This window comes from Pelodiscus sinensis, chromosome 1 (genome assembly GCF_052426305.1).
Source record: "Pelodiscus sinensis isolate ZL-2025 chromosome 1, ASM5242630v1, whole genome shotgun sequence".
Lineage (NCBI taxonomy): Eukaryota > Metazoa > Chordata > Testudines > Trionychidae > Pelodiscus > Pelodiscus sinensis.
The window spans coordinates 212,159,931-212,181,412 of NC_143052.1; the positions used below are offsets into that span (position 1 = coordinate 212,159,931).

At 40.0% G+C, this 21,482-nt stretch overlaps 1 protein-coding gene across 4 annotated transcripts in view; it reads right to left on the bottom strand.

Moving 5' to 3' along the window:
- Positions 1–21,482, bottom strand: part of CNKSR2 (connector enhancer of kinase suppressor of Ras 2) — a 372,258-nt gene that overhangs the window by 82,445 nt on the left and 268,331 nt on the right. For all 4 annotated transcript variants that reach the window (XM_075913326.2, XM_075913323.2, XM_075913322.2 and 1 more), the window contains one exon: positions 1,145–1,193. In XM_075913326.2, coding sequence (XP_075769441.1) covers positions 1,145–1,193 — 49 coding nt within the window. The remainder of the gene's footprint in view (positions 1–1,144; positions 1,194–21,482) is intronic.

The window sequence follows — 21,482 nt, forward strand, 5'->3', positions numbered from 1 at the left end:
TTCACATCAACATATAGAAACATACAAATAGCTTCTAATGAATGTGCATACACAAATATATATACAGGTTGGACTTCCCTGGACCAGCACCCTTGGACATGACCAGTCTCAAATGAGGGATTTTGCCGGACCAGGGAAGGTCAATTCCAGCCCAGTTATGAGGTCTCTGTAGGGGTCCATCAGCAGATGGCCGGGCTCCCCTCTGGTCTTTATGTCCCCACTTAGCTCCTCTGCCAGCTGGTCTGTCTTCCGTCATAGCCAAGGGCCTGGCTGCCAGCATCCCTGTCCGTGCCCCTGCTGGGCTGCACAGCCAGCTTTGGCCACTGGGTGGGCTCTGCACTCCCAGCTGGGCTACACTGCTAGTCTGGCCCCGGCCACCCAGCTCCACGCTTCCAGCTCCTTGCCCTGGGCTGGCTCTGCTGCTAATAGCAGCACCGGACTCCACGCTTCTCTCCCCAAGGCTCTCTAGTCTTGCAATATCCGGCCCACAGATGTTGCCAGACCAGAGAGTCCTGCACACAGAGGTTCAGCCTGTGTTAAATTGTAAGAATTACAGACTAAATTCGAGTTATACAGAACAATATTTTGAAAAGTATAGTTTTACTAAAATTTGAAAACCCTGCAGAAAGCAATTCAGTAACATGCTCAAAAAGAGACTACAGGGTACTGAATATAGTTCAGATGTGCTGTATCAGGGAATGGCAGTTAATCATGGATGGATACTTTTGTCATATGGAGAACTAATGAGTATACATTTGATTCAGGCTAACAAATTGCAACCAGCAAAATACTACAATACCTAAAACATTAATATTCCCATTTCTATTTTCTGCACTCTCTTCAAAAAGTACCTATTTAATAATAAAGAGTTCTGTGGCAACTTAAAGATTTATTTATTTGAGCATAAGCTTTTGTGGGCTAGAACCCACTTTGTCAGAAACATGAAGTGGAAACTTCAGTGTGGAAGGTATACATACACATGCAAAAATTGATGTGTTACAGTATGTGAAGGACCAATGCTAATGAGGTTAATTTAATTAGGGTAGATGTGTTATTTTTTAGTCTTTAAGGTGCCTCATGACTCCTCATTTTTTCTGAATCAGAGTAACACAGCTACCCCTCTGAAACTTCATTTCATGTTTACCTTTGTTTTTCTTTTTAGTTTTCTGCTGTAGAGAAGACTGCTGAAACGTCTGTAAGCAAATGAAGACACAGAAAAGCAGTGAAAAACCGATTCAGTCAATCCAACACCTTCCTAAATTATTATAAAAACAGCAGTTAAAACTCTGAATACCAAAAGCATCACAACACATCTAAAAAAAGCCCCCGTCAGATTTTTCAAGTGGAAAAATGCAATTTTATTTTGTACTTTCAGAAAGTATTGAAGGAAAATGATACAGCACATTCAAATCAACTCACCCATTATAAACTAAATTTTCCCTCAGACACAGATTCTCTTTTTCTCACTATGTTTTGTATTAATAGGACATTTTTCACTCATTTAGAATGGCAGTTGTCTTGTGAGAGAAGCCCTATACTTCTGTTTGGTGGTACACTGGGCTAGCTGATCTGAATTCCTGATATTAGTATATGTGTTACTTTTTTATTTCAATGTCTTCTGAACCTATGAAAAAATATTGTTCTGAGGATGCTAAAAAACCTGGCTAGGGCTTTATAGATGTTGCATGTTACATCTGCCATTAGTATTCAAACTTTTTATCTCAATACTATTTTATATTATGTATAAATAAACAAAGGGGAGTGGAGAGAGAGAAAGAAACTGAAGAAAATGATGGGGTCCAAAAACAAACTTAGGGAGAAATCTGCTTAAATAAATTAGCCTTATTTTCACGTCTCAAAAAAATATGGAAGATCTCTCCTATGAGGCAATTCCACAACTAATGACCTTTGATTTACAAAGATTTGTCCTTTACCTGATCCTGACTGAACCTAATAATCAAGAGCTGATACACTCAAGTAATTGTAACATCTGGCATAGAAATAAGGTCGGAATTGAATTATATCTGTATTTATGGCCTTGCCAATAAAAAGCTTTGATGTCTATTAATATACTAGAGGATCCTTTCTGCTATAAAACTCTAATTCCAATAAAAGTCCACAATTTAATAGGTGAAAAATAAATTACTAAAAATAATAATGTTAATAAAATATAATAATAATGCTACACCATTTCAGTGTTAGTTGACTTGTATTTAGCTTAATATATTGTTGGTAACAGCAATACAATTCATAGAAGAGCCTCAGATTATAAAGACCTCTCGCCTCAACTTTTATCAAGCCAATTTAAAAATTGAAGGTTTCAAGTATCTCCTGGTCCTACTAGTTACAAACAAATCAAAGTTAAAATACTGATGGCCTCACAGAGTTAAAGCCTGTGCCTAATTAATAAAATAAACTTTGGGACAACAGAGTAGTGTGTGATGCTACAAGACTCTTTTTATTTTAAGGTCCATTCTATATCCAAGTTTTCTTTCCCACTTCTTGCATATATGTCATGATTTAGTTCACTTGTTCATATTATGGGAAGGGACAACCCATCTTCAGCTGCAAAGTGTTTTCCCCTTCAAAGTCCTGACAAATTCTCTAACAGCAAATTAAATCTCCATGAAACAACCTTGCCACATAGGCGGGACATGCATAACACAATAGTTAACAGTAACATCATGAAACCAAAAGACTGGCAGGGGTCTGATCTCTGAAAATGCACTGGGGAAGGCTTATCATCCATATCTTCACCCCTCTCTGATCTTAGATAGCATCAGTGTATATGTGGTTTGGTGCGGTAGATAGGTCTGGAAGAGTGATTATGCAATGGGAGTTCCATGTTGGAAAAATCCACAGGGCCCTGTTTGCAATCATCCTGCCTTTGGTGATAAGTATGGGGACAACACCTCCTGACTGACTGTATCTCGTTAGGTTCCTTTCTCTACTGGTGCTAATTGCTGGGCACAATTAGCAACACCGCATCAAAAGAAACTCCAATTCTGAATCAAGTTCAATGTGTGTCTATTTATACAAGCCTAAATATGCCTATATTTCCCTAGAAGGAAAGCTTTCAAGTGAGACATCGAGAAGTGTGTAAGGAACTTATATTCCTAAGTCTCTTAGGGTATGTCTACACTTGCCCCCTAGTTCGAACTAGGGAGGCAAATGAAGCATTCCAAAGTTGCAAATCAAGCACGGGATATTTAAATCCCATGCTTGATTTGCAACTTCGGTATGCTTCATTTGCCTCCCTAGTTCGAACCAGGGGGCAAGTGTAGATGTACCATTAGGTACTTTTGCAATCAAACTTTAATTCAGTGTAGACAGTTTGATTTAAAAAAAAATCTTTCACAGCTATCAGGGCAAAACCCCATTATTAAATTTCATTTAGTTTTTCTGCATTAAATATTTTCATGATTAATTCATCTAAATTGGGAAGGAGAAGTTTTGCTTATTTTCTCTTAAGAGGTACTTAGTATTTTTTTAAAAAGTGTTTTGTTTTGTTTTGTAAACACAGATTATAAAAGTGCTTCCAGTCTGACCATTTAAACTTTGTGTGCTCTCCAGGAATGAGTTTCCATCTGATTTTTTTAAAAATGTTAGCAAAGAGGTGTCAAACTTCATCACCTCAAAATAATGTATGTAATTACCAATTTTTGTCTATAGAATATTGTATTGAAGAACAGAAAAGTTTTATTACAATCAGTGTTCTAAATTAGCACTTTCCATGAGATAATAATTAATAACTGGGTCCAACTCCTACTGAAGTCAATGGGAGCCTTTCAACTGACATTAATGGGCTTTGGATCAAGCCTTAACTTACTTTCTTCTTTAGATTTTAAAGTGTTAAATCTGTTTGATGGGTTTTATGCAGAAAGAAACTGGCTCCAGTTGAATGTTGGAGATGACATTTCCCTAGAATTGTATGTATAAATGGACCTCATGACTCAGCTGCATACTCAGAGGATGTATGATTCCAAAAATGTGTATGAGGGTCAGGTTCACAAAGTGTTTGTTTCTTTATTTACTCTATTGGTGCTGCAAGGCGACATGGTGTTTATTAGAATCCCGTGATGCTGCTGAATGCAATCAACTGTCTTAACTGCAGCTCCTTACCAATTATTAGATATTGTTTTTCCAGCCTGTCCTCAAACTGTTTTTTTCTTTTTCTGTTTAGCTCTGCAACATGCCACACATATAACAAAGGTAAAATGTTAGACCCTGTGAATTCATCAAAATCAACCCATACCACTGTATCAAAGCTGTATTTTGCCTCAAAATTCTTGTGACAAAATGGCTTATCAGCTACAAGGCAGTGTATTTATTTCAATACACCTTTAAGTTTCACCAACTATATTTAAATATGACTGGCCCCAGATTTCAAGAATTCATCTCTCTTGCACATTTTGAGAACAATCCTGAAATTTAAACATAACCTAGTTTCACACACAAAAGAAAAACACTTATTGGTAAGGATACGATGTTGTCATGGGGGTCACCAATTCTATCACTTTAATGGACTTCTGTGACCTCTTTGGTTTCAGCCTCTGCCAGAGTGACAGGGTTGGAGCAGCCTCATGAGGCTGGAGCCCCCATATTTTCAGTAAAAGTCAGCAAAAGGTTTCAGACTTCTGGAATGTTTTTGTTGATTGCCGATGACCTGTCCATGACTTTTGCTAAAAATATCCATGACAAAGTCTTAAACTCATTTATCAGTTACTCAAATTAACTGGTAGAATGGAAACTGTATTGCTAATGCAAAAACAAAACAAAGGTCTACCAACTCAAGTAGAAATAGTTGCTAATAGAAAAAAAGATTCCAATCAATTATTCATATTCTGAACAATATGCTATACAGCTCAACTTCAGTTAGCAAAACTTCCCATTCCAAAAGCAAGACAACTTCATTTCATGCATTAAATACATTGAAAATTCTCTCCATTATCCTAAATCTAATTTATTTGAATAGAGTCAGTGTCTCCTGTTTTAGAAAAATACCTTCACTAAAGTGCTTGAATGATACACTTTGCTAACCAGGGAACCAAATATAAACTATAAAAAAGTACAGTATATTTAAATTATATGGCTTCCATCACAGCTGCAGTCACTAAAACACCTATGAAGAGTGCTAAAGACAGAGCTCATAGAAATGTTGCTTTTTCTTTCTAAGGCACTTAATCATCTCAAGATAAAGTATTTAGTTTGAATTAAGGGTCTGAATCTGCATCACTGAATCTACGGACAACACAGGATTGAGCGCTAAGTGAAGGAAATTCATAAGCAGCTGCTTCCCTTTAGTAGTTAATTTCCAAAATTACTAACTGGGTGTTTGTTTAATTTTGGCTTCTCAGAAATAGTCATTAGTGTTAAAACCTAATTCATCTGAAATTTGACAGTGCTGGGATTGTTTGGTCTATACCAAACTTGGTTTGAATTAATAGCAGCAAAAAGTCAAGAGAATTCTTTTTAATGAAACATTTTCTCTTTTAGTTTTATCCCAGGTGCATGCTGTACTTTAAGATACTAAAATAAACAAATATCAGTATAGTTCCTCTGATAATTATGTTGATTTTGCCAATTTAAAAACAAGCCACAGTTTTAAACTTCCAAATATTTAAAAATAGATATCACACTGCCTATAATTATGCACATTTATTGATGAAAAGTCATTTTTCCAACTCTCTTGCTTTCACAAAAATTTCAATTTTTTAACTGGCAAATTTTCCACATCTCCCTAGATTTCAAAAATCTTTAGTATATTTCTATCTAGCAGCACTGAATAATATACACAGCATAGTTATTGTAGAGCAATAAAACAATTAACCTTCAAGGCACTTAAAACTAGACATAAGCCTCATGTTCTGAAGTTATTTTCCAATCTTAAACTGAACACTCTACATTGTAGACAGGTTCTAATTACTTAATTGCAATGCAAATGTATGCAGCTGGTGAATTAATATATGACTGTTCTCACATCGTCAACAAATTTAAGGTCAACAAAACATTTATTCATGTGCTTAACTTCATTGTGATTAAAGCAGATGCTTAAGCACTAAAATATTACACTTGATCAACTTAATTTTAACCAATTGTTAGCATGTTACAAATTATTATTTTAATTTAAGTCAGATAGAAAGGAATCAAACCAGAAAATAACTAGTTTCCCATTTCAACTGGACTAACTCTGTACCACAAAGAGACATTTTTCATCAGATTTTGTTGGAATTGTGAGGGGGTTGCCAGGTTATTGTGTGTAGGGATTGTGGTATTGCTACCCTTACTTCTGCACTGCTGCTGGCGGTGGCACTGCCTTCAGAGCTGGGCAGCTGGAAATTGGTGGCTGCTGGCTGAGAGCCCAGCCCTGAAGGCAGAGCCACCGCAAGCAGCAGTGCAGAAGTAAGGATGGCATGGTATGTATTGCAGAGCTGGGCCTTCAGCCAACAGCCACCACTCCCTGGCCACCCAGCTCTGAAGTCAGCGGCACAGAAGTAAGAGTGGAATGGTATGGTATTGCCACTCTTATTTTTGCATGGGTGTATGCAGAGTGCTGCCTTCAGTGCTAGGTGCCCTACAACCAGATGCTGCTCCCTAGCCTTTCAGTTTTGAAGTGCAGAAGTAAGAAAGTAAGGAGTAAGCAAGCAACTTCCTTTTGAGTCCAGAATCCCAGTTTGAGAAAGGTTGGTCTCCCGGGCCTTCAGTCAGCAGGTAATTCTATGGGAAGAGACTAGGTTTCATGGTCTGTGACATGTTTTTCATGGATGTAAATTTGGTAGGGCCCTACTCAGAAGTCTGTGTGCTTGTTCTGAACTGAGACTCCAATGAACTTGCAAGAATGCCCTTAAAGAGGAGTATTAAAAGGCTGCCCCTGTCAAGGCCCATTTGAGAGTTAGGATGAAACCTGCTAAGCTGACAAGCATGCGTGAGGTTCCTTTATTGTGTTTAATATATTTTCTCTGTAATGCTTTGTACATAAGAATGGGGTGACTGCTGAGGAGAGACATGGGGAGGGGGCACTAACCTCATGATTGCCACCCCACATGATTCCTCTCCAGGCCACCCCTAATGCATGAGAGGGCTGGGAAAACCCTGCCTCCACCCCATGCCTCTTCCTCCAAGTCCACTCCCCCCATCTGACATGGCCCAAGAAGTAGCAGGGTCCTGCTGCCTCCATCAGAGTCAGGCCCCCTGCACTCACTGGCAGCGGCGGGGGAAAGAGGAGCAGTGTGGCCCAAACCCACTCTTTTCCCCCTGCCGCTCAGGTTACAGGCCACCTGCCAGAGGCTGAAGCCCTTGGGCTTTGACTTTGCCCCTTGTCCCCCAAGGCAGTGGCCTTTGGCTACTCCTGGCAGGAGTGGCAGGGCTCAGGCAAACTTGAGCTTCAGTCCCCACTCCAGGAGTCATGTAACAATATTTGTTGCCAGATGCCCTCTTATAGGTATATTCAGCTTGTAACAACAACACACTAAATAAAAAAAATACTTTTGCTGTAGAGGAAATGTTTAAGTGAGCTGCCCAAGGTCACACTTAAATCTGTGGTAGAGCATGGAACTGATTCCTGATCTCCCAAATCTCAGGTTAGTGCTCTGACTACAGAACTATGATTCTTCTATAGGGGGAGAAATCTCTTTTGCAAGGGAACATGCATAAAGAGAGGGGAATAGACAAGATGACAGCATACACACTGCCAAACACCAGCATTCAAAAGCCACAGATAAGGTCATTTGGGTTGCTTTTTATTTGTCTTCTGGTTTTTGAGCTGTTAGGATTCATCTTTTCAAGTTTCTCTCAAGCATGAGGGTTAGAAACTTATTTAAAAAAAAAGGAAAGTTGAGGTTCTCCTGTACTCACCAGGTTCCTAGAGCTGGGGCTTTAAGAAAAAAATGCCAAATATCATAAGACTTGTGATAATACCATGAGAACTGGCAACCACTGAATTGCAAAAAAATGTCTCTTATCTTTTCTTTTCCCCTCCACAGCTCCTGCAAAAGATTCCAATCTAGAGGCTTCCTGAGTATGAGATTCACTCACAGTCATTTGCCACAGTCGGAAGAGTCTTGTGGGCTGTGAACAAAGCTGGGCCATAGTTTCCCTAAGTAAGGTTGCCAGGTGTTCAGCATTGAACCAGACAGCCCGGTATTTGTACCTAAAATGTCCAGTATTTTCTTTTTTTTCTGAAGGCCCAGCTTGGACACCCGCCAGAAGGCTGCTTGGGACGTGCGGCGCAGCTCGCACTGGCTGTGGCGGAGGGAGGGGGGAGCGGCCCGGGAATTAAAGGGATTTTTTTTTTTTGCTCAACTTTTCTGCGGCTTTTTTTCCCCCTCTCAACAGAATTTTTTCCCAGCCTTTTTTGGGGGGTGGGGGGGTCAGTATTCTTCAAAATGGCTAGCTAACTACAGAAGCAGCTTCTCCTCTCTTGGTAGTCACATCTCCAGATCAGCTACTAGAAGTGGGCCTCATCCTCCCTGATTGGATCCACCTAGTCATCTCTAGCCTGATTCTGGCCTGCATATTTATACCTGCCTCTGGAAATTTCCACTACATGCATCCAACAAAGTGGGTCTTTGCTCACGAAAGCTTATGCTCCAATACTTCGGTTACTCTATAAGGTGCTACTGGACTCCTCGCCACTTTTGCAGATTCAGACTAACATGGCTACCCCTCCGATACTCAAAACCACCTTGTTCTTTATCCAGCTGGTCATTTTTGTGTGTGCCATTCATCTATATCTACTGGTTATGTTACCAAATATGTAATAAACAATTCATTTAAAGAGCTGAAATTTTCATTGATTTCATTCCCTTAGGGTACGTCTACACTACAGCACTAATTCGAACTAACTTAGTTCAAATTAACTAGAACTAAAAACTAGTTCGAATTAGCGTTTTGCTAATTCGAACTAGCATGTCCACATTAAGTGGACCCTGAACCGGGCTTAAGGATGGCCGGAAGCAGTGCCAGCAGGGCATCAGAGGAGGACTTAGAGCGTGGAGATGCGCTTAAAGGGACCCGACCCCCACCCCGGACAGACAGTTCTCAGGGGTGCCCTGCTTGCAAACCAGTCCTGGCTTGGAGTGCCCAGAGTGCCCACACTGGGCACATCACAGCACTCGGCCATAAGACCGGCTGCACTTGCCGCAGGCTGCCATCTGGGGAGAGGGGCCAATTGGGGGGCTGCAGGAGAGCTTCCACCCCAGAAGCCCGCAGAGCCAGCCCAGTCCTCCCCATCGGGGGCTCGTACCCCATTCCTCCCTCACCTCCTTCCACTTACCCTTCCCTAGCCCCTTTTCTTGATGTACAAAATAAAGGACAATTGTGGTCAAAATATAACTTAGATAGGGCCACGATAAGGTGGGTGCATAATTTGCTGGATAACCGTAGTCAGAGAGTTGTTGTTAACGGTTCTAAATCCTGCTGGAAAGGGATAACAAGTGGAGTTCCTCAAGGGTCTGTTTTGGGACCCGTACTGTTCAATATCTTCATCAATGATGTAGATATTGGGATACAGAGTACGTTTATTAAGTTTGCAGATGATACCAAACTGGGTGGGGTTGCGACTTCTTTGGAGGATAGGGACATAATTCAAAATGACCTTAGCAAGTTAGAGAAATGGTCAGAGGTAAACAGGATGAGGTTTAATAAAGAGAAATGCAAAGTGCTCCACTTAGGAAGGAACAATCAGTTCCATACATACAAGATGGGAAGCGACTGTCTAGGAAGGAGCATGGCAGAAAGGGATCTAGGGGTCATAGTGGACCACAAGTTGAATATGAGTCAACAGTGTGATGCTGTTGCAAAAAAAGCAAATATGATTCTAGGTTGTATCAACAGGTGTGTTGTAAGCAAAACTCGTGAAGTCATTCTGCCGCTCTACTCTGCACTAGTTAGGCCTCAGTTGGAGTACTGTGTCCAGTTCTGGGCGCCACATTTCAAGAAAGATGTGGAGAAATTGGAAAGGGTACAGAGAAGAGCGACAAGAATGATTAAAGGTCTAGAGAACATGACCTATGAAGCCAGGCTTCATGAACTGGGCTTGTTTAGTTTGGAAAAAAGAAGATTAAGGGGGGACATGATAGCGGTTTTCAAATATCTAAAAGGGTGTCACAAGGAGGAAGGAGAAAATTTGTTCTTCTTGGTTTCTGAGGACAGGACAAGGAGTAATGGGCTTAAAGTGCAGCAGGGGAGGTTTAGATTGGACATTAGGAAAAAATTCCTAACTGTCAGGGTGGTCAAATATTGGAATAAATTGCCAAGGGAGGTGGTGGAATCTCCCTCTCTGGAGATATTTAAGAACAGGTTAGATAGACATCTGTCAGGGATGGTGTAGGTGGAGCTTGGTCCTGCCTTGAGGGCGGGGGGCTGGACTCGATGACCTCTTGAGGTCCCTTCCAATCCTATTATTCTATGATTCTATGAAAAATGGAATCTGTCTTTATTGAACAAAACTGGGGGAGACTGGGAAAAGGAGGTGGGAGAGGGGAAGAGAAAGGCTGGGAGAGGGGAGGGCAACTACAATGATCAGGGGTTGGGAACAGGTCCCATATGAAGAGAGGCTAAAGAGAATGGGACTTTTCAGCTTAGAAAAGAGGAGACGGAGGGGGGACAGGATAGAGGTCTCTAAAAGCAGGAGTTGGGTGGAGATGGTGCATACAGAAAAGTTCTTCATTAGTTCCCATAAAGAAGGACTAGAGGACACAAAAGGAAATGAATGGGTAGCAGGCTTCAAACTAGTAAGAGAAAGTTCTTCTTCACAAAGCAAAGAGTCAACCTGTGGAACTCCTTGCTGCAGGAGGCTGTGAAGGCTCAAACTGGAACAGAGTTTAAAGGGACGTGAGATCAAGTGACGGAGGTTGGGTCCATGGAGTGCTATTAGCCAGGGGGTAGGAGTGATGTCCCTGCCCAAGGTTTGTGGAAGGCTGGAGAGGGATGGCACGAGACAAATGGCTTGGTCACTGTCTTCGGTCCATCCCCTCCAAGGTCCCTAGGGTTGGCCGCTGTCGGCAGACAGGCTACTGGGCTAGATGGACCTTTGTTCTGACCCAGGACGGCCATTATAAGCTCAGGGCTCAGGGTCGGGGGTCTCAGTGGACCCCCTTGATTTTCATGCACACCTGCTCCTGGGTGGCCAGGCTGGCAGCTCTCCTGCCCTAGACGGCCACTTTCCTGTGCCTAGTGCGGAGATCGTGGACAAGGTCCACGATGTCCGCACTAGCCCAGGCGGGTGCCCGCCTCTTGCGGTCCCAGGCAAGCTCCCGGGAGCCACCAGCCTGGTCCCGGGAAGAGGGGGAGGGCTGGGGGGCATCGGGTGGCTGGCTCGAGCCGTGCCAGGTGCAGGGTCTGATGGCTGGGTGCTGGCAGGCTTGCACCTGGCACGGGCACCGTAGCCAGCCCGTGCCCCTTTAAGCGGTCCGGGGCCGGGAGGGGGGCAGATGAGTTTCCCTGGTGTTGGCCAGAGTGGCCACCAGGGAAACCTGGGGAGGGCTAGCCTCCCACTAGTTCGAATTAAGGGGCTACACACCCCTTAATTCGAACTAGCTAGTTCGAACTAGGCTTAATCCTCGTAAAATGAGGTTTTCCTAGTTCGAACTAAGCGCTCCGCTAGTTCGAATTAAGTTCGAACTAGCGGAGCGCTAGTGTAGCGCCTATGAAAGTTAGTTCGAACTAACTCTGTAGTGTAGACATACCCTTAGGAACTAAAATGACATTTTCAGCAAGTGGTGCTTTGTGCTTCTTTATCATTGCATCACATCGCCAGGAATAGTTCTAGTAATAGCTGCATATATTAGTGCTGAAGTCAGGTAGTCCTTGACCAAGGAAAATATGAAACTCTTAAATTCAGGGAAAGTTTTCACAGGGAAATGAGGGAAAGAACATTTTAATATCTGTAACTCATCCATTGTAAATAAAAATGTTAAAATCATATCACACCATTTTTCTTCTACCATAAGTTAAGATTGTAAAAGAACTGGTCATTTCAGGATACAAAGTATATTGCCTTTCATGACCCTAATGGAATTTCTTCTAAGTGTGAAGTGAAACAGAACATCTCAAAGTGTGGAGAAAGGTAACATGAACATTTTTTTTCCAAATCATCACTTGCTGTCGTGATCCCCAAGTTACAGTACTGAGTGTCATTCTAAACTTAAAATTCCCTAGAGTTAGAAATCCTGTCTGGTTAGAGTTAGTGTCAGAGCAAAGATGAATATTTGAAAAGGGGACAAAAGGAAATTGTTGGCACACAAAAACAGCATCATTTTCTGCCATTTAATCTAAATTATAGTCTCCACAAATACAAGGGCAGACATGGATTGGTTGAGTCACACGAGAATGCTAAGTAATAAAGCAAAAGGCCAAAATCTTCTTTCTAGAGCAGGCAGATAATTACAAACACTTCTCTCCCTAACCCACTAGTGAAAAAAGCTCTGAAACAGTTCTCCTCCTCCTTGCAGTACAAACACTAAACTATCTGTATTGCTAATTGATGGTTTGGCAGGTATGGCTAAGATAGGCATGAGAGTGGCGTAGCACTGGGAACACTGGTAATAATTGTCAGGACTAAAACTGAAACATCTTTAAAGCATTCCAGGAGTAGTACCTTAGGAAAAAAAAACGTATTCATTCAAAAAAAAAAAAAAAAAAAAAAAAAAAGGGTTTGTGTACATACGAAAGACACAAACCATACAGGATAGTCAGTGGACCTGATTTTCCATAGTTGGAAATCTTGTGTAGTTAAGGTGACCATATTTTCCTATGCTAAATATGTGACACCTGGGAAAATCATTCCTATTCAAGTGAGCTCAATGGCAGTCAGAACTATGTAATACAAACATGCAAAATAACATCAAGTTGACGAGCCGCTGTTAAAAAGAAATACTGAATAGTTGGAGTCTTTTATTTGCTTTCTTAACTTTAAAGCTTTCAGATTTGCACAGATTACACAGTTACACATACACATTCTCATATACCTCTTTCCCACCGGGAGGGAACAACCAACCTGACTCAGCCCTCCCTGCCCTCTGCCCTCCATGCTTCACTGGGCGCTCAAGATGACCCCCCCCCCCCAGTAACCTCGCACTGTGTCTTCCCAAAGCAACATGTGGGGTGGGGACATGCAGGGTCACAGCCCCGCATCTATTTGATTTATCAAAAAGCAGGATATGGGTGATGTGGTCACAGTCTATGAACTCCTGCATGGGGAAGAGACATTTGATAAGATGGGGCTCTTCAATCTGCAAGCTGGACCTCTCTGGTGCAACACCCTTGGGACTTCACTGGTCCCAAAGAAAAGAATTTGCCAAACCAGGGGAAGTCCTCTGCTGTGGCCTCTCAGCCCACCACACCTCACTGCCACTGGCTCATTCCATTCCAGCTGGGCTGCAGTGGCCCTGGCTCTGCATGGCACCTGCTGCCAAGGCCCCGGCCCTGCTGCCACAACTGCAGCCCCGTAGCCAGGCTGCCTCTACCCCAGCTGGGTTGCTGCATCCCTGGCTCTAATGCTGGACTACCGTAACCCCGCTGCCACCTGAGCTGCTGCATCCCATGCCCCCCAAGCCGCCAGTGACCCAGCCCCTAGTGGGCTGTAGTGGCCATGGCCAGGCTGCCAATCAGGCTGCTGTGGCCCCAGCCCCACTGCAGATCGGCTGCCTAAGCCAACCCCATTATCACCTGACTCCTCCCCCTCCTACCCTCCTGATACCCAGTCCTGCCAGGATGCCAGCTGCTGGCCTTCCTGTCCTAGGGCTTTCTAGTCCAGGAACATCTGTAGTCCTGCTGGACCACTGATGTTGCCAGATCAAAGAGTCCTGGTTTAGGGAGATGCAACCTGTAGTAGATTGTAAGAAGATCCAAGGCAGGAAGCTGAAGCTAGACAAATACAGGTGACACCCATCAAATATAAAATCAGGTCATTCTGAGTGTCTTCTATGGAATGCCTAGAATACTTTGACTGCTACAATATATGAAAATAATGAACAGCAATTACACCTCATTCTATTACTCTTCTCTAGGAGTATGCTTAAGAATCCTAAGATCAATAGGCCTTTGAAAGTGATATATTTATATCAAGTAATTCATCAGTGTCTCAGGAAAGAACCTCAAGCTTCAATACACTTTCTCAAGGCAAAGGGAAGTCTGATAAGAGCTTCAATAAAAGTTATGTTCCAATACAGAGAGGAGTTCTTTAGCTATGGACTATAGAATGTCTTTTCAAAAAGCATCTTGGAACGTGTGATGCAGGCACAAAGAAAAAAAAATTAGGGCCGAGTTACTGATAAAACTTTTCAGCTGAAAAATGACCATTTAAAGTAACCACTAAAAACTCGGAATAGTATTTTTTTTCTGATTGGTTAGGAATGTACAGTCTTATCAATCTATTACCAACTTGTTTGAGAATTAAAACAATAGCCATGCGTGAAAGTGAATTCAAAAGCTTCCAATCTGCAAATTTGAGAAGAAAAATTGACAAGACTGCATGCACACAGTCAGATTCTCAAATTTAGAGAAAATATGGAAAAAGAACTAGCTTTAAATATAGAAGTAAGCATTTTTCCACTTACTTGCTCTGTGTCTGTTTTCTAAATATTTAGATAGTAATTGGACTGTTATTGCTGTTGTGCAGTGTTCCCACAAACATTTTCCATCCTTGAATGAGTTGAATTTTTTTTTGGATTGGTTGAATTTTCTTATGTGCAACACCAATATTGAGGTCATGTGTGGATGTGCACCACAAGTACAAACAATAAAACCTAGATATAAATATAAGTTTTAAACTGTCCAAAGATATTGAAGATGGAAAAATATTTAAAAAAGGGATAATTAACAAGGAGTAATGTTTAAGATGTTTATTTAATAGCACATAAAAAGAAAATTAACACTATCCTTGGAATACATGTATTATAATCCTTTCTGATAACTCAAGCTAGTAAACTCACCAGCTATATAAATAAAAGGCATGGCCATTAAGTAAATGCCCCAATTTAACAACCTACTCCCACAGATCACTACATCTTCAGAATCTCCACCAAAACTGCTTTTGAAAAATGAAGCATCTGAAAAAAACACTAGTATGCTACAGACTTTTGCAGTTCACAGAACTATCCCTCTTGCATGCATATTATCCACATATAGTTTAAAATGATAAAACAAATCTATGAGTCTACTAGAAATACTCATACTCTCCTTGCAAATATTAATACAGTATTCATTGTCACTGGAAAGGAGAGTAAAAGGTATTCATTCAGGCTTATACAGTTTCTCTAGGATGTCAACTCTTAATTTGATTAATAGTGCACAAATACAGAACAGCAAAAATAAACAATAAAGCAACATAGAGAGCAGACAAAGCCACAAACAACTACTGAAAATAGGAAGGGAAGTAAAACATCAGGTGGTTGGCTATGGGTACTGCTATGGAAGTGAAATAGAGACCTGTAAAAAAGGATAAAAGTTCCCCTGCTTTGAAACTTTCACATTGGGTGTGTCACCAACCCAAAGAATTGATGCCCTAGAGCAAATTAACACATGGCTTCAGAGTTTATCAAACACTCATCATCACACCTTGCGTTTGCTACTTCTGAGTACTGTATGCCAATGACTAATAAGAGCCAGAAGTATATCAGATAGCAAAGATCTTGCCTTTATGCCAATACCCCTCCCCAAACAAACTCTTAAACTTAATGGAAGTCACTTGTCTGTAATTCAACTCTAATTGAAAGGACAAACAAACAGGATCTATGGTAAAGTTTTTCCAATTTACCATTTATTAATTAGTAACATAGAATTTTTTCAAAAAAATTAAGATCAGAGTTTTCAGATATCTACAGCACTCCAAAAATTCTGTTAAAAGAATCTTTCTCTTTCTTACCATCAGCCATTAACGCCTAGAGAAACTTTGAAATATAATCATGTTTTCATCTGTGGCGTAGGGCTCGGGTCAGACTGGTTTAAAGTAGCACAATTAGTTGATTTTAGCTGTCTTTAAACCAAGATTTAAGAACTTCAATAACTCAGCCAGAGTTTAGGGGTCTCTTACAAGTCTGGGTGGGTATGGTTCTGTCATCTGCACTATGCAGAGCAGACCAGATTCTTTTTTGGGTCAGGGGACACTAACCCACAGAAAAATCAGGCAGGGGCCACACACAAGTGAGAAGCAAAGCAAAACAAAACAAATAAGCAAACAAACCCTCACTGACGTGGCACCCAACTAAGAAGGAGAAAGTCTCTCCCAATATTCCACTCACACACCAGAAAGGGCCCTAGTCTAGTAGATTTTGTGTGCCAGTGCAGGCTCCCCAATGCTGGGGGATGTGGAGTCATGAGCATCAGGGGCTGGATGCAGGAAAGCCAGGAGCCACATTCAGCCCCCAGGCCTTAGTTTACCCACTGCTGGACTAGACGATCACAATAGTCCCTTATAATCTTCAAGTCTAACAGTCTGTGCTGATTGTTCTAGATTGTCTGATTTTGTGACATCATTATCACTATAATTAATATTTATGTTCTAAATTCATCAGCTATGCTGTACATACTTTAATGTTATGTAATACAAGGGCAGGTGGTTTACAATATCATTCAGATTCTTATCCTTGGCAAACAGGTTGGAAAGATGTGCTTATCCATTATGTAGGTCAGGTTTAAGAAAACCTGAACCAAACAGGGCATGTGCCTTGGCTACTGGCAATGCTATAACCTATGAGACTCTTGTGACTATGCACATGACTGTTTCATGCAAGTCCAGGTTGAAAGAACTAGGCTGAAATTCTACACTTATTTCTTCAGTTTGCTCATTTCCCACCATAATAAAACAATGTTATTAGATTTTTTTTCTCATCTGTATTTCCTGGATTTTCTTTGGTAAAGCATTATATTGCAAAAGCATGGCAGATGGGAAGGAGGGCAGAGGGTGATGGCACAGGTTATGAATAAGTGCCAGATACATTTATAACACTGACTCAACTGTTTCACTCTGCATCATATTAAATAAAATAGTTTATTAGCAACTTTACTTTTGAATAAACTTTTAAGCATTCTTTATTCTTCCATAACTTCATAAGGCTCCACATTATTTTTCTTCTGAAGAAAACAGGTTTGCATTGTGTTCTTACCACTCCCACATACTTCTACAGATAACTTTATCACTTCCTTTCTAGTTTCTAGTGTAGGTTTGTTGGCCCAGATTCATTCATGGCAGAATATTCCATGAAAGGAGGCTGATGTGGAAGAAAGGGACCAGGGTTTCCCCCCTGTCTGGGAGCCCACATCAACCAAAAGGTGGGCAATTTTTCAATGCACATTAGCAGGGTTATATCTTGAGCTAAGGAATTAATTTATAACAAATTAAATTACCTTTTGCCTTCTTATTTCCCCATGGATAGTGAACACATTCCTTGACAATGTACACATTATTTGACAATGTACACATTAGTGTTCATGAATTTTATTTAACCTATTGCTAGTTATTTGAAATTCAAGAGTAGTTTCTTATTTATTTATTCCACGAGGAGTAACGGTAGTTCGAACTAGGAAACCTAGTTCGAACTACCTAGTTCGTGCCCCGTGTAGCCGCGCTGCACGGGATTCGAACCAGCGGGGTTTTAAAAATGGCGGCTCTCCGCTTATGCAAATGAAGCCCGGGAAATTCAAATCCCGGGCTTCATTTGCAAGTGCGGTATGCCTACATTACCCTGCTAGTTCGAACTAGCAGGGTAGTGTAGACATACCCTTAGAGACTAGCACATTTATTAGGTCATGAGATTTCGTACAGGCTATTGCATAAAAAAATAGCAACAGTACTTCATTTGTAACAAAAGAGATGTCGAAGCACAGGGAATCAGGTGCCAGAGCTCAAGCAATTTTTTACATCCATAACTGATGCAGCAAGCCGAGAGGTACTGAGGCTATGAACTGTCAAGCCTAAAGGTTCCAGGGAGCAGCCCTGGCAGGGCCTGGAACAAATTAACTACTGGACAGTCATGATTTTAAAATAATTCCACTTTGTGGACTTCAAACAGCTGAAAGTAGAAAATATATCAAGCAACATATGTTGCAACAGTATGATAACAAGTGGCCAGATTTTAAACACCTACTTAAAATCTGTTTCATTTTTTCTCTATAATTAACTGCTTTATTAAAAGTGTACAATTATAAGGAAAAACAATCAAGCAGAATTAATTTAAACACTGTTCTCCTTAAAATTAAAATACTAGGTTTTTTTTTTTTACCTTCTATGGTTCAATGTTGCCTTTTCTGTCCATGGATCTAAGAGTTTTAATCTTTTATTTACATGTTAAAATTCTTTGTATATCAGTTTATTTGGAAAATGTGTATTATATGAAGATTTGCTGATCCCTTTCCTCATGTGCATTCTGCTACATGGTTTCATGCAGACACCCTCTCTTAATATACTCGTTTGTTTCCTAAACCTTAATAATAAGGGAAGGTAATATTGGTTCAAGTATTTTCTATTTTTCTTTTATCTAAATCTTCATGTATAGAGGAACATCAAGTATATGACAGAGAATCTATCTTTCATCAGGAGCTTGGCCTTTGGGTTGCAGAAAAAAAAATCAATAGCCATAGTCCTTCTTCCCCACTGGACCTCTAAATATAAAAGTTAATCTTTGCTTTCATTTACTAAAAACGTTTTCAGATTTTTTTCTTTGTCAAAAATAGATCTAGGATTATAAACCAATAATAAGTATGGTTAAAAGTTAGACTTCTCCTAAATTTCATGGTCATGTTTCCATAGCCACTACTCTCTGGTTGTTGGATCCCATGCTGCCTGCTAGCTCAATTTTTGCTTTCACTCCAGATCAGTTGTTAGGATCCGTGTCACCAGGGTAATCACTGGTATTGCTGAGACCTCCATGACCTAGGACAGCAATTCTGGTGAGCAAACATAATTTCAGTAAACAATCTGAAAGTCAACTACACAGTATGACTAGTTGCCTTATCCAGATGTCAGACTAAGAGCAAGGAGCCTTCTAATCCCATACTGGACACTGATTCTGTGGCTTTGGACAAAACACTTAATCTCTCTGCCTTTATTTCCCCCTGTACATAGTGAGGAATGCTTATTAAAATGGAAGCTGATTTTATTTTTTGTTTTCATGTGCACGTGTGCACAAAGTACACCAAATCTGTAGCAAAAAGCTAAGGTGGCCTCAGGCTTACATCTTCTCAAAATTAATATATAAATATCAATTACATTTGGGGTTATTTTAGAGTATAATTTAATTAATCCACAAGAAACATCCCAAGAATTCCTCTGTTTTTCCTTTTTCTCTCTCCATCCTCCTTTTCTGACTTCATAGGCCTCTTATCAGTTATATCTCAACCACAAAATAAGTTCAGTCTTTTCAATTAAAAGTATACTATTCAAAACAAAAAATATTGCTCTCAATTTCAAAAGGATTTAAAATGGGGCTGAATCTCTAGAGACCAAGCAAAGTTATAAAACAGTTTAGCCCCTTTTGTGAACAAAAGATAAACAGGAATTGACATACACTCTAAGAATAACAGAATATAAAATCATTTGGAAAAGGGGAAAATTATATACACCTAATATGACCTTTTGTTACATGATTGTATGGTAAGGGGTAGATTTCATGCAGAGCCTTATTACTAGTGATGTCAATAACAACCATTTGCTACATCTGATTTGGAAGCAATTTGCAAATTATGCTTGTTTTATTTGCATAGTTTTCTACTGGGTTAAATGAGTTTCTTTTCTCTTCCAGGAGTACTACTATTTCTAGATGGATGGAAAATGTTATTTAGACAGATGGCTGCATGATAGTGGTAACATGTTATATAACTTATTTTGACCTCATCACACAATTTGCCTCTTAAATAACTACTTTCTTGTCTTGTGACAAAAATAAAGCATGATATGGTGGGTAGAAATTCCTGTGAAGTGCAATGGAGTTGACTTATGAAAATATTATTGTGTGTGTCACGGCCCTTATCTATTTACTGCCCCAAAGGTCCAAGACAATTTTAACTGCACCACTTTGTATCCACTGCAATACATCACTTTGAACATCTGATTATGCTTTGGATTAGCAGCAGCTCAAAGAGTTTGCCTTGACTCAATAAAAGTATTAACAGTGGCTGATATTTCCACAACAATACTAAAGAAGAAGAAGAAAAATAATCTACTACTTGGTCAAAAATCAAGTTTGAAACATTTCCTAGAATTAAAAAACCCACATAACTATGTAGTGACATGGTAGATAATCTTCAAATATTTATTTTTCAGTTTTATCCACTTTCAATAAAATTCACAGATTAGAATATAAACTAGTTTATTTCATATTTTGTTAAAGGAATTGTGTATGATGTTACAAAATTCTACACATTTATTTGATATAATTAACAATTTAATTTTCAAAGTCATAACTCTAATATGTTTTCTGAGCAGACATTTGTTTCCATAGTAAGTCAATTACAAAGCTTAAACTGTTTTAAGGATTCTGGAACGTCACTATTCTGATGAAGCAAAATGAATAAAAAAACCAACAACAAAATAATACTATTCAGACTACCATTTTGTAGAGACCTCAGGTTATTAACTCAGAACATATAATGAATTTTTAGTTTGTGTGATAACAAATCTCTTTTGAATTGGACCACATGCTTTAGAAAATAAAATAAAACCCCATCAAACCATAAAAACATAAATAGTATTTATGTTCTTTTGAACTGTAATGAACATTACCAATTACCAGCTTTTTTATAGGACAGTAGGGTATAATTTATGTAGGCAATAATCCAATTTGTCAATGTAGGCCTTTTTGTCATACATTTTTTTCCTGAAGAGACATGTATAGAAGCAGCAAAAAGCAAGAAGATAGAGCCAACGCTATGACATTCCCATGCCACTGTTGTAGCTGGCATCACAATATATTTATGTGTTAGATGTGCTAAAGATTCATGGGTCCCTTCATGTTTCAACCCCCATTTCAGAGGAGATGCAGCCATGCTGATGATGGGTTCTTCTAAATAATGATCCAGAAAAAGTTGGATCAACACATGTTCATTTTCATAATCTGTGTCAGATGCCACCAGAAGGTTGATTTTCTTTTTTGGTCACTCAGGTTCTGTAATTTCTGCATCAGATTCTTTAAGACTTCTGAAAATATGCTTCACACCTTGTCCCTCAGAGTTTGGATGGCACTTCAGATACTTAAACCTAGGGCTGAGTGCTGTAGCTATTTTTAGAAATCTTACATTGATACCTTTTTTGCATGTTGTCAAATCTGCAGTGAAAATGTTTTTAAAACAAATATGCTGGATCATCATCCAAAACTGCTATAACAGGAAGTTTATGGCAGAATGCAGGTAAAACAGAGTAAGAGGCATGCAATTTTTACCCAGGGAGTTCAGTCACAAATTAACACTTTTTAACAAGTGTCATCTGGAACGGTGGCCAAAGCATATGAATCTTTAGCATATCTGTCTTGTAAATAGCTACAAGAGTG